The sequence below is a fragment of the Erpetoichthys calabaricus genome, chromosome 10 (assembly GCF_900747795.2).
Source record: "Erpetoichthys calabaricus chromosome 10, fErpCal1.3, whole genome shotgun sequence".
NCBI lineage: Eukaryota > Metazoa > Chordata > Cladistia > Polypteriformes > Polypteridae > Erpetoichthys > Erpetoichthys calabaricus.
The window spans coordinates 158,296,909-158,310,798 of NC_041403.2; the positions used below are offsets into that span (position 1 = coordinate 158,296,909).

At 42.7% G+C, this 13,890-nt stretch overlaps 1 protein-coding gene across 2 annotated transcripts in view; it reads left to right on the plus strand.

Annotated features, from left to right (window-relative positions):
- Positions 1 to 4,255: 4,255 nt before the first annotated feature.
- The window catches only part of LOC114659630 (plasma protease C1 inhibitor-like), a 58,595-nt gene continuing 48,960 nt past the window's right edge, over positions 4,256 to 13,890 (plus strand). Inside the window, exons 1-2 of one of the 2 annotated variants that reach the window (XM_051932548.1) lie at positions 4,256 to 4,405; positions 9,694 to 9,787. In XM_051932548.1, coding sequence (XP_051788508.1) covers positions 9,724 to 9,787 — 64 coding nt within the window. In that variant the 5' untranslated portion in view covers positions 4,256 to 4,405; positions 9,694 to 9,723. Of the gene's footprint in view, positions 4,427 to 9,693; positions 9,788 to 13,890 lie in introns of both variants that reach the window. The other variant, XM_028812213.2, reaches the window with a different exon arrangement.

Consider the following 13,890-nt stretch of genomic DNA (forward strand, 5'->3'; position numbering starts at 1 on the left):
GTTCTTTATTTGCTTTATTCCTCATTCTGTATACCTCTGACTACAATTAAAACGGCAGGTCATGTCACTTGCAGAAATCTTCAGAAGATTCTGAACCTAAGGTTGTGTATTTATAGAGGAGGACGAGGCAGATGAAAAGAGTCAAGGGGAGAAGTTTGGGAATTGTCTGCAACTTAACATCAGCACAACCAAGGAGCTGCTTATTGGTGTTTGCCACAGCAAAGACCCTCTGTGTCTGGTCACTATTCAGGGAATGGATGTAGAGGTGGTCCACTCCTACAAGTACTTGGGGGTCCACATTAATGACAGGTTGGACTGGTCTCAGAACACAGAGGAACAATATAAGAAAGAGCTGCGCAGGCTATTTATCCTTTTCAGACTGCCTTACTTTACTGTGGGAAGTGACGTCTTTCATATCTTCTGTGATGGCCAGTGGTGGTGGTCTTTCTATCTATCTATCTATCTATCTATCTATCTATCTATCTATCTATCTATCTATCTATCTATCTATCTATCTATCTATCTATCTATCTATCTATCTATCTATCTATCATATAGTGCCATTCATATCTATCTATCTATTGTGATAGATGGCCGGGGCCCATGCCTGCCCGGGATGCCCCTGCACCATATGTACCAGGTGGGCAAGGGTGGGAAACCCAGTATCTCCCCTGGAAGCTAGATGGCAGCCTCCCTGGGTTGCAGCAGTGCCTCAGAGTCCCCCAGGGCTTCATGGGGGTTGAAGTTCTGTGCAGCCCTGTTGGGTTCTGCAGGTGCCGCCAGGGGGTGCTGCAGCAGGATCTGCTGGCCCCTTTTGGGCATTGGTTTTGACTTACCCATCAATCAAGCACCTGGAGCACCCAATGTGTACCCAATAAAGGGAGCCAGCGACCACCACTCAGGAGCCAGAGTCGGGTGGAGGAGGACACGTTTGCCTGGGAGGAGTGGTGGTGCCAGAAAAGAAGAGTGTTTAGTGCTTGTGTTGGTACTTTGAGACTGTGTTGTGGCTGAGGGACACGGGGAAGACGTGCCCTTCAGCTGAAGAAAATAAAAGATTCCTTGGTTTTTATACATGCCTCCATGTCCAGTCTGTGTAGTGTCGGGCACAATATAGCGCCTTTGTTACACTATCTATCTATCTATCTATCTATCTATCTATCTATCTATCTATCTATCTATCTGTCTGTCTGTCTGTCTGTCTGTCTGTCTGTCTGTCTGTCTGTCTGTCTGTCTGTCTGTCCATAGAAGCATCAGCAGATCAAACTATTGCCCAATTGACAAGCAATGCCATAAAAATCATGGGGATGATTGATTAAATATTTTCATTAAAATAATGCATTCTGTATTTGTTAATGAACGAACCAACAAAATGTGTCTGTCATTTTTATTCTTCCTTAAATTTTAATTTTAAAAAGCCCTGCCTGAGATTACAGAAAATCTGAAAATCTGGACTGACTAAATGCCTGAGCCGTCTGAAATTGTGGACCTTCAGTCTTGTCACACATCTGTGTCTGTGGACTACTCTTCAGGCTGATCAGATGTATGTAATACCACTTCACTTCACTGACATTCTCCTCCTCTGTTCCCACTGTCCCTGAGCTACAAATCCCGCTGCTGATGGGAGGAGTTGTGAAAAAAATATTCTGTTTGGAATTAAACAGGGACGAACGGGTTGGCACCCCAAACAGTTTCCAGGGGCGACTTACAATTCCTTCACTTGACCACACTGTGTATTATATTATACTAGCAAAATACCTGCGCTTTGCAGCGGCGAAGTACTGCTTTAAAATTTTTATGAAGAAGAAAAGTAAACCTTTTTAAACTGAGGGAAAATATACCAATAATTATTTGTTAAGGATCTCTTTGCATATCACGTTGTCAGTTCGGCCCTCCGGTTGTAATATGACCAAGTTGTGCGCTGAGCTTACTCTTGAGCATGCAACGTATAGTTGGCCATGTGAAAAGCAATCTCGCCTCAAATCAATGCCAACCTTTTGTAGGGTCTGTCCCTGAGACTTATTAATTGTCATTGCGAAGCAGAGCCTTACTGGAAATTGGAGGTGATTGAATTGAAATGGGTTTAATTGATAAATTGGCATCCAGCTTTTGAGAGTTTAAACATTCATAAACATCAAAGTGTCCACTACTCAAATCGTCACCTGTGAATCTAAGATGTTTAAGAGGCATTGGCGGTTGTCCAAAGGTATAAAATATTTGGCCATTTCAGTACACTTGAAAGCGACAACCAAACAATTCAGCAGCAGCCATCAACTCACATGCAGAACCATAGGTGAAGGGCTTAAGCATTTCACTCTTCTAGTGCTCCTGTGTAGTATAATTATCTCCTGTACCGTCATCAGTCCACACCTTGAACCTGTCCCAGTCATTCAATACATAAGACACAATGTTCTTCCGGATATCAAGAATGAGCCTGTATGGCCGTGCAATATGTAACACAGAGAATGGAAAAGGCAGGCGCAATCTCCAGGCATAGAAATCACTCGGTAAGTGACAGTTCTTTGATCGATGGTGATCACCTCAATAGACTTGTTAATGGGGGTACAGTTGGAATGATAAAGGAAATGGGTACCTGAACAATGTCTAAATTACCTACACAATAACTATAATCGTAATAAACGAACAATAAAACAGCGGAGAGGCCGTGGATTAAATAAAAAGGCTGCAGTTATCAGCAGGGAGATGTGAATACCGTGGCGAAGCAAGGAAGGGAATGAAGAGATCGGAGCGACGGACGGCCTTATATAGGTAGGCAGCCAACTACGTGGGAGGCGTGGGGATGGGGGACCCAACGCCGCCTCACACGGTGACCGAGCTGTAGGCTGTGGACGTATATATGTATGTAAGTAGGATTCAGTTAGCGTTGGGAACCCGCTTAACAAATTTCTTGAAGATGGGCCCATAAGTAACAAAGACCATTGGAAAGTTCAATATGGCGGCTGACAGTGGCGTCATACAACCGAAATAAGTACATACATCAGTTTCGGTTAGCGCAGGGAAGACGCCTACCAAATTTGGTGCCATAAATGAGAAAGTTTAACATGGCAAACGTTGTCGACCGTTACGTGTAGAATTTCAAAATGAAACCTGCTTAACTTTTGTAAGTAAGCTGTAAGGAATAAACCTGCCAATTTCAGCCTTCTACCTACACAGGAAGTTGGAGAGTTAGTGATGAGTGAGTCAGTGAGGGCTTTGCCTTTTATTAGTATAGATATTATATTATATTCCATCCATCCATCCATTTTCCAATCCGCTGAATCCAAACACAGGGTCACGGGGGTCTGCTGGAGCCAATCCCAGCCAACACAGAGCACAAGGCAGGAAACAATCCCGGGCAGGGAGCCAACTCACCGCAGGACACACACAAACACACCCACACACCAAGCACACACTACGGCCAATTTAGAATCGCCGATCCACCTAACCTGCATGTCTTTGGACTGTGGGAGGAAACCCACGCAGACACGGGGAGAACATGCAAACTCCACGCAGGGAGGACCTGGGAAGCGAACCCAGGTCCCCAGGTCTCCCAACTGCGAGGCAGCAGCGCTACCCACTGCGCCACCGTGCCGCCCACTTATATTATATTATATTATATTATATTATATTATATTATATTATATTATATTATATTATATTATATTATATTATATTATATTATATTATACTATCGTACATTTCCAAACACATGGAATCCAATTCGGAGTCGCAGGTAGTTGGAGCCTTTCCTAACAACATCAGGTCCCAAACAGCCCTGGGCAGATCCCAGTTGCGCTCCCACTCAGTCCATTTAGACTTATCCAGAATCCAAGCCTGCAAGTGTTTGAGGATGTGGAAGGAAAACTGAAGACTGCATGCAGCCATACTGTGGGACAATAACCAGAGGCAGGATTCCAGCCCTGAAACCAGATCAGTGTGGCTGCAGCGCTACCCACTGTGCCAACATGCTGCCCCTGTTCTGTTCTACCCCTGGTATTTTTGCAGTATTTTCCACAACACAAATCGTCATTTCACATGTGAGCTTATGCTTTTTGAAGATCGCAAAAGATTTAATGGAGACGTCTGCTTCTATCATTGTGACTTTACAGGTGACCAGCACCTCGCTGGACTCTCTTTATATAAAGGAGACATCTAAGTTGAAAATTAACTTACAACTGTGTAACAGACACACTGGTGCATCTGCCAAATCTCGACGGTAAATATGTGTGACTTACAGGAAAGAGGATCAATATTTTCAGGTTAAAAGTTGTACCCTTAGCACCCAGAATGCATTGCAAAGGCACAATCCCAGAAGCTGGTGAGCAGCACTCACTCGAGCAGCACAGCCGAGGCGTTTTGGTGAGACAGACGGCGACACCAAAAGGGATTTGTTCAGACCCCGAAACTGGTGGGTGTTTCCTGGCAGTTGGTGAGTTTCAGAGCTTTGGGGTTTCATTGTTGCATTTTATGTTTAAAAAATGTCTGAATGGCTATGTTGAGTGTTGTTGATGTTGCGCTACTTTAAGGTGGGTTTTGTTTTTGTTTGTCTGCTAAACTTAATTGTGGTGTTAATAAGAATAGAATACAAAAAATCAACTAAAGAAGGAATGATCACCCTCTTGAATCACTGTGCGTTCATTTTTTATTTCTAAAATATGTACAGAGAGAGGTGGCACTACTGCCTCTCAAGAAGGAGAATCGGGTTCAAGTCCCCAGGTGCTCCCTTGCATGTTCTCCCTGTGTCTGTGTTTATTTCCTTCCACAGTCCGAAGACATGCAGGTCAGGCGCACTGGCCATACTAAACTAGCTCCCTGAAGTGCGAGGGTCTTCACCCAGCGACGGACTAGCATCCTGTCCAGGGATTACTGCTTCCTTGCATCTTAGGATTGCTGGGTTAGGCACCAGCGTCCCCACAACATTACGTTTAGAAAATGGACGGGCGCATGTGCAGGAATCACCATCAGCCACTTCTTCAGTCTCCCCAGACTGCCTCATTGGAAGCAGCACCTTACACAGTGGGCATCATCAGAAGGCCTTTGACTGGCACAGACACACAATTTGTGGCATATCAATTGTTTACTTCAGGGGTGTTGAACTCCGGGCCTGGAGTGCCGCAGTGGCTGCAGGTTTTCATTGTAACCCTTTTCCTAATCAGTGACCAGTTTTCACTGCTAATTAACTCCTTTTCCTTTCATTTCAATAGTCCTGTTCTTAAGGCTCCAGTCCTCTGAGTTAATTCTTTTCTTCATTAAATGACAGCCAAACAGAGATGAGATGAGACCAGATTTTCCTACTAATTAACTTCCTTTGCTTTAGTTTTAATTAACTCGACTCAGGCCCCTTAGTTGTCTCTTTTTCTTTAATTAGCAGCCAAACAATAATGAGACACAAAACAAGATGCCACGTGACCAGCTCACCTGTGCCCAGCACACAATATCTGAAAATAAAGAAAGGTGAAGGTCTCGGTAAGGTGGATCTCTCAGGTCACCAAAACATCTCGACAGAGTTCTTAGGAAAAACAGAAAAATCAAGATTTTTGGAAATGTCTGCTGTGGCAGAACGAGAGCAGCGACAGGCCATGGAATTAAATAACGGCCTTAATTAACAGCAAGAATCGGCTTCTCATTAAGAAACTGGTTGGAGTGCGAAGATCCCAGTTTAGCTGGTCATCTGCTGGCTCGTTTCACGTCTCGTGTCTGTTTGGCTGCCATTTAATGAAGAAAAGAATCAATTCAGAGGACTGAAACCTTAAGAACAGAGCTATTAGAATGAAGGGAAAAGGAGTTAATTAGCAGTGAAAACTGGTCACTGATTAGGAAAAGGGTTAGAATGAAAACCAGCAGCTACTGCGGTCCCCCAGGCCTGGAGTTTGACACCTGTGGTTTAACTCATGTAATATCCTTCATTCAAAGCTGTGACACACCTTGTTTTATGAATTAATTTTAGCACAATATGAATCAATGTAGAGACACTGAATATCTTTAAAATGAAGCGCCTTACACTCCCTGTAAATACAGGACTACTGACAAAACACGTTGGACATTTGAGCACGGCACCCTGATCACATGAAAAGACAGTGTCCTCTCAAGGATTAACACAGTCCGTCAAATCAAAAAATAAACACGTTAAATTACTGCCATGGCATTCATGTGCTTCCAATCAAAGACAGAATGAAGCAGAATTAAATATGTGAAATTGCTAACCCAAACAAGAGATCTTCTTTATATCTTTTTGGTTTCTCCTCGACAGCAATGAGATCAGAAAGAAAGAAAATCGCGACCTGGGGCCTCATGTATAAATAGTGCATACGCACAAAAATGTTGCGTCCTCCCGTTTCCACGTTCAAATCGTGATGTATAAAACCTAAACTTGGCGTAAAGCCACGCATTTTTCCACGGTACCTCATACCCTGGAGTACGTAAGTTCTACGCTCGGTTTTGCACACTGGCGGCACCCAGCGTCAAAGCGGTGCTACTGTTCCTGTGTGGTTACCCTTTCTTTTTTAGGTCCACATCCCTGACACGGCTTTATACTGTAAATACACTGAAATTAACCGCATATTGTTTATTAGTTTAATGCATCTGATTGTAATTAACCAGTAACAATACAGTATAATGGTCCATAGAATGGTCATATTATTCCAAATACCATAACTGCTTTAGCGTTGTTACTCTCACTGCACCTTCTTCTTCTTCTGTCAGCTGCTCCCGTTAGGTGTTGCCACAGCGGATCATCTTTTTCCATATTACTCTCATTGCACCACTCAGAGTATTTATATCACTGTATCTGAGTGTGAATCACAGCTGTACAGCAGCTGATCGGAAAGAGAATTATCGATATACAGCATCAAGCACACGCTGCCTCAGCCATGCTGTCTATTGAACTGTTCTCATACAGCAAATGCTTCAGAGCTGTTTCTGTACTGAGCTCGCGGTTCACAAACAGTTTCATGCCAAGAACTGTAAACGCACTCAATCAGTCCATCAAGTGCTCCTTGTAGAACTGTTTGGACTTATAAGTACAATCACCTCACTGTAAACTTGCAATACAGTTATAATAATGCACAACTTGATCCACTTTATAAAGCGCGTATTTACATATAATGACGATATCATTTTTAAGATGAAATGCAGCAAAATATGTTTATTATATTATACAGATAAAACTTTAACTTTAACTACACGGTGTCACAGCGCTAGCGAGGAGCTGGCGCTCAGTTCACGGATTGTTCCTGCCTTGCACTGTATTCTTGCTGTGGCTGGCGCTACACTGGATGGATAGAATAATTAAAATGTTCCTTAAAAATTTTGAAGAATCGGCGTTCTGAGCTTACCGATGGCTTACCGTCTATTACAGAGCTGATTGTGTGGCGATTGGAGAAAGAAAAGGAAGGACAGGAATTGGAAATTAGTACATTTGAAAGAGACAGTACTGCTACAATAAAGTATTTCATCGAAGGTCGCGCATGGCACAGCAAGCCTCTTGCGTGAGACATGAACAATCACTGCGCCACCGTGTTCCCATGTTTAATAACATGCTTTAACTCCTATCATCATGAAAATGATATCACGTATACATCTCAGTATTTTAATTATTCAGAGAGCTGTAATATCACAAATGCAATGGATTCTGTGTCCCAAAGCCCAAAAGCACATAGTGCTTAACGTACTACTTTAGTTACGATGAGATTTGAGAAACTAGTAAATTAAACGATTTTAAGATGAAGTTTGTGATATAATAAGCTACGTGATTAAAGTGGAAATATCAAGATTAAAGTTGACATTTCGTGCTTTTTTCTCTCTGTGTGCCTATTTGTTTTCTCTGTACCCTAATAAGCTTTCATATGACACTCAGACTGTGGGCTACGATTCGGCTTTTCACAGCGACTTTGATATGTGACATCTTTTTTATTTCAGCACTGTGCGACTTTGTGAACTTGAGCTTTCGAGTTTCTCCAACACTCTGTCACTCGATCAACTTCCTTTTGTTGTTTATACCACTGTTTAAACCAACAAATAGTACGTTTTTTCTTTGCCTCCACTTGGTATTCGCTGAAATTCTTCTATTTTCCCCCGTGCTTTTGCCATTGTCTTTTCACAGAAGGCTGATCTTAAGGGCTATTTATATTGATTTGCATATTCAAAGAGGTGTAATTCTGGGAGGAGTTGGGGCAGGAAAGAAGGCGCATGCACGTGTGTTACTTTTCACGCTGACCGGGATTTATGGAGCGGAAGAACTGGTGTTCGCACAGATTTATGCATCTGGATTTTTTTGTGCGTAGGCACATTTCCGCTTTTGTGCTTACGTCATGTTATAGTGCGAATTCTACGCATGCCCCTGGTCTTTCTTCTCGTGCTTGTCAGATTCTTCTCCTGAATCCTTTACCCCATTCTCTCACAAGGGTCTCCTCGTAGCAAAGTCACACGATGGGCTCACATTCTCCAAGCAGCATCTTGATGATTTTTTTTTGTAATTTCAAAGTATTAGCATTGTGTGCTCAGTAATTTCCGGTGAAATGTATGGACAGCCATTTGTGGTAATAAAACGCTTTACTCAGATTACAAAACTGTAGTCCTTGTTTCTGATTAACACTGTTCATTGCTCTAATTTATATTGCTGTGCCCCAAATAGATCACAATCATCAGAAAAGAGGCAGGCAGAGTAGCACTGGCATTGAGACTTTGGACTTCAAACCCTGACTGAAGTCGTGGGTTTAAAATCCCACTGCTGACACCAGCGTGTGACCACAAGAAGTCACTTCATCTGCCTCTGCTCCGATTGACATGTAACCAATCATATCTCAGACATTGTAAGTCATGTGGATAAGGGCGTCAGTCTGATAACAAATATGAAGTCTTGAAAGAGATTAAAAGAAAACGAGAAGGAGCTCTCACAAAATATACTGTGCTCTTCAAACCAAATCTTCTACTTTGATCCCTTTTACCTCAGTTGTATCTCATGTCTCCTTTTTGTCTCTTTTTCTCCCTGTGGTCCACTTGGTTCCCCCTTTAACACCCCCCCCCCCCCCCCAAACCCATAGCATCAATTGATAACTTGAATTTCCCAAGTTTTAATGTGCTATAATAATAATAATTAATAATTATTTGCATTTATATAGCACTTTTCTCACTACTCAAAGCAGTCAGCAATTGCAGGTTAAGGGTCTTGCTCAAGGGCCCAACGGAGCAGAGTCCCAATTGCCATATAAAGAAGTGACCGTTTACTCTTTCGCTGCTGACATGGACACCCCCACCCCACAGTCCCAAGGTTCACCCAGAAGACTAACATCAAATGGTGAGAAAATGTCCTCAGTGGTTTGGTACTTTCAGATTTAGAAGAGCGTGTCTATTATTTGAAAGGAATTCATATCCATTTCTTCTAGGCAGCAGACTGATGATCCATCTTGGATTAGTGCAGTGGCCTCTGCGTCCCGTGCTATTTAACCGTATAAAGATGTGTTATATCTAAATAAATGTTTGGATTATACTTTGCATTTTTCAGAAGAATCTTTTTAGTGTTCCCTTTTGCTAAATGTTACAAACAATGACACGTTTGCTTGCTTTACACAGGGTAACTGGAACAAAGTTGTAGTTGTGACCTACGGCTGAAATAAATCAAGCAGACTGACCTGTGCTGAAGTGAACATTTCAACACCCGGACATCTCATTTTACAAACATTCTTTTTATTCTTGCAGACCATCAGAAGTGCTCTAAGTACACTGGCAATGGCTAAGGCTGGAATTTTAGCCCTGACGGTCACCGTTCTGCTGCTCTGCAGACTTTCCTCAGGTTGGGTACTCTAAAGCAATTTTTACTATTTAGTTACATTGTCCTTTTTTTAGGTTTTAGTTATTTAAAAATTAATCTAATTATGACAATGCCTGTGAATTGTAGCAATCAACACACTCCTGGATCACTAATGATTTTTTTATTGCTGTGGAGCATACAGCCAAGAAAAGCGAATTTGTTAGGTTAAAGCAGGGGTCTCCAGCTCTGGTCCTGGGGTGCCGCAGTGGCTGCAGGTTTTCATTCTGACCCTTTTCATTAATTAGTGACCTGTTTTGACTGCTAACTAACTTCTTTAGTATTTTAATTTGACTTGCTCTTGAAGACTTAGATCCCTTAATTGTTTCTTTTTCCTTAATTAGCAGCCAAAACAATAATGAGACACAAAACAAGCTGCCACATGACCAGCTAACCTGAAAATAAAGAAAAATGAAGGTCTCAGGAATGTTGATCTGCTCTTAGAAAAGAGAAAATTAACAATTTCAGAAATGTCTGCTATTACACAATGAGAGCAGCAACAAGCCATGGAATTAAAGAATGGGTTTAATTAATGATGAGACTCGGCGCCTAATGAAGCAACTAGTTGGAGTGAAATTGGTTGGAGTTTGAGGCCCTGACTTAGCTGGTCATCTGTTGGCTCACTCACCTCAAGTTTCACTTCTGTTTGGGTGCCATTTAAGGAAATAAATGAAACAATTCAGAGGAACAAACCTTAAAAAACAAGTCAAGTCAAAGGAATGTAAAAGGAGTTAATTAGCAGCAAAAACAGGTCACCAATTAAGAAAAGGGTTAGAATGAAACCCTGCAGCCACTGCGGCCCTACAGGACCGGAGTTGGGGACCCCTGTGTTAAAGGCATTAAATAAATAAAATCTTCTTCTTCTTCTTCTTCTTCTTCTTCTTCTTCTTCTTCTTCTTCTTCTTCTTCTTCTTCTTCTTCTTCTTCTTCCCATTATGGGATGCCACAGTGGATCATCCTTTTCCATAAGTTCCTGTTGTCTCCATCTTGCTCTGTCACACCCACCACCTGCATGTCTTCTATCACCATATCCATAGACCTTCTCTTAGGCCTTCCATTTTTCCTCGTGACTGCCAACATACAAAATTCTTACCCTCAGTTCCACTCTCTTTACCTTCCTCCTCTCCTCTTTCCTCCGGACATGTCTCTCCCCACTCTTCTTCTCCTTCTTCATCCAACAGTAGCCCAATATCCACCAGCACCCTGTTGGCTAACAGTACTGTTGGCAGTCGTTGTTAACCTGGGACTCGACCGATCCGGCATGTATTGTTGTCCGCATGTTGATCTACCCTTCCTAACGTAACCCTCACTGCAGAATTACACAGAGGAATATAAACCTACGTGTCATCAGTATAAGAGTGAAAGGAAACATTAAAGTTCCTCAAAAATAGTTCCTAGAGGATGACGAGATATGGAAAATAAAATATATATAAAATAAGTCAAAGGAATGTAAAAGGAGTTAATTAGCAGCAAAAACAGGTCACCAATTAAGAAAAGGGTTAGAATGAAAACCTGCAGCAACTGGGGCCCTCCAGGACCGGAGTTGGGGACCCCTGTGTTAAAGGCATTAAATAAATAAAATCATCTTCTTCTTCTTCTTCTTCTTCTTCTTCTTCTTCTTCTTCTTCTTCTTCTTCTTCTTCTTATTATTATTATTATTATTATTATTATTATTATTATTATTATGCTGACTTGCTGTTTGCCCAAATAATCTAATAATCTTCCCTCACACTAACGAACCAATCAGAGTAAATGTCAGGTGATATGTAAGCCTTAACTCAGCACTGTTATGTAAGTTCAGTTGTCTATGGGTATGTGTCTCTGTACCTCTGCTCAGGGTACTGTCCTTTAGTAGACTGCTGTAATGGGGGCATCCCTCTTCATGAAGAGAAATTAAAAGACACATGAATAAGCTTCCTCCTGCTTGGTTTCTGACTCAAAGAGGTCTTAGTTGAGGACAAAATTACTTTCTTTAATATGCTTCCAATTTATTTCTTCCACACTGGTGTTCAGTGTTTTTATGAGGGGGAGGTTGGGAGCATGAGCTGATAGTGCTTTGTCACACCCACCACATGATGACCCATCTAGATTGGGACCCGAGTGTAGTGGGTTACCCCTCAGCACTACATTGGAACAGTGGGCAGTTTTATTACAGTGGCTGGTGTGCCAATCCTCCCACCAACCCCCAAGTTTTCCCTGTAAGTTGAAGGACCTGCTCGCAGGGCTAGATGGAGATTAACATCATACCCAGGACAGAGTAATTGCAGGTTAAGGGTCTTGCTCAAGCACCCTACAGAGTAGAGAAGGCGTTTATGGAATTTGAACCAGCAACCTAACGAGTGCTGGCACAGATCCCTAGCCTCAGAGCCACCACTCCATCCTAGTTAGCTATACAGGACAGGAGACATAAAAAAGGTTTGGGGTATCCACCCTTTGTATTATGCCCTGGCTGCAAAACGGTTATTTTTTTGGAAGAGTTGTGTCTGGTTCAATGTACAAAAAAACAGAGCTGATGACATGTGGCAAAGGTGGCCGGCTTTAAAGGTCTGGGCAGGAAGTGATGTCATCATGGGCGCCAGAATCGGAAGTGATGTCACTGTGGGGCACCAGAACCCTGTGGAATTTCCCACAAATGTTCTGTAGAGGATTGAGAGAAAAAGTCAGTACACTCTGTCACCCCCTGGTCAGACATGGAATTGTCACTATTTGAGCCCTTTAGCTGCCTCCCATGCGCACGTGTGTGATGCTGATGTCTGTAAGAATGCCAGCATGTAGTCTTTACCAATGTCATTTTGATCAGCTTTCTTACAAATCAGCAAGATAAACAGAAAATGCAAAAATCGATGGAGATGTTAAAATGTTGACACTATTGAGCATTTAAATGCAATACCAGTGTAAGATTGCGTTAGTTTGGACATGTGCAGAGGAGAGATGCTGAGTATATTGGGAGAAGGGTGCTAAGGATAGAGCTGCCAGGGAAGAGGACAAGAGGAAGGCCTAAGAGGAGGTTTATGAATGTGGTGAGAGAGGACATGCAGGTGATGAGTGTGACAGAACAAGATGACTGTGGCAACCCCTAACAGGAGCAGCTGAAAGAAGAAGAAGAAGAAGAAGACCAGTGTAAGAAATTTCACAGTCATCTCTGAACAGAAATACCCCATACATGCTATTTGTATAGGGGGTCTTCAGTGGCTCAGCTGTTTAGCTCACTTGCAGGTCTTGACTCACGTACAATATTTAATTTTTCAAATCCTTCAAGACTGTTAATTTCCAAAGCTATCTCAGTCACTGTTCGTATGTAGTGAACAGCCAAGTCATCCGTACATTTTACTTTTTCACTGCTGTGGTGGGAAGAATGGAGTCCCATTTTGAGTCAAATATCTGAAGTCCGGTGCTGAACTTGCTACAATATGAACGGTTTATTTGGTCAGACTCATTAAGAATATAAGAAATTTGAAAAGCGTTCAGGAGACCATTCAGTCCATCAAGCTTCCTTGATTTGCTGTGTGATAAGGTCAGCCCCCGGACACAGACAGACAGCGAATGTCCCAAACACACACTATTTATTAATCTAAATTATATAAACACTACCACAATGCCTAAATCAGCCAACTCGGTCCCTTCTTCTTTCTTCTCTTTCTGCCACCCTTACTCCTCCACACACAACCTCCGTCTCCTTCCTCCCGACTCCGCCTCTCGAGTGGAGAAAGGCGGCCTCTTTTATAATCACCCGGATCTGCTCCAGGTGATCCTTGACGACCTTCCGGTGGAAGCGCTGACATCCAGGGGTCATCAATCCTCCGGGTGCCCCCTTGTGGTGACCACGGGCCCCAATACGGTTGAGCTTCCATGCTCGGTTCCTGTGGCCCCTATACAGGTCAGGGCGGCTGCCCTCTGGTGTAGTCTCTCTCCCAGTCCCTACCAGGTGTTCCAGCTGGGCATAAACCCCAGCTGACAGGATCATCCAGATCCTTCTTAAAGGTTCTCAAGGTTTCTGCTTCAACTCCATGTCTCGGTAGTTTGTTTCAGATTCCACCAACTATTTGCCTAAAGTAGTGCTTCCTGGCTTCATTCCTAAACGCTCTTCC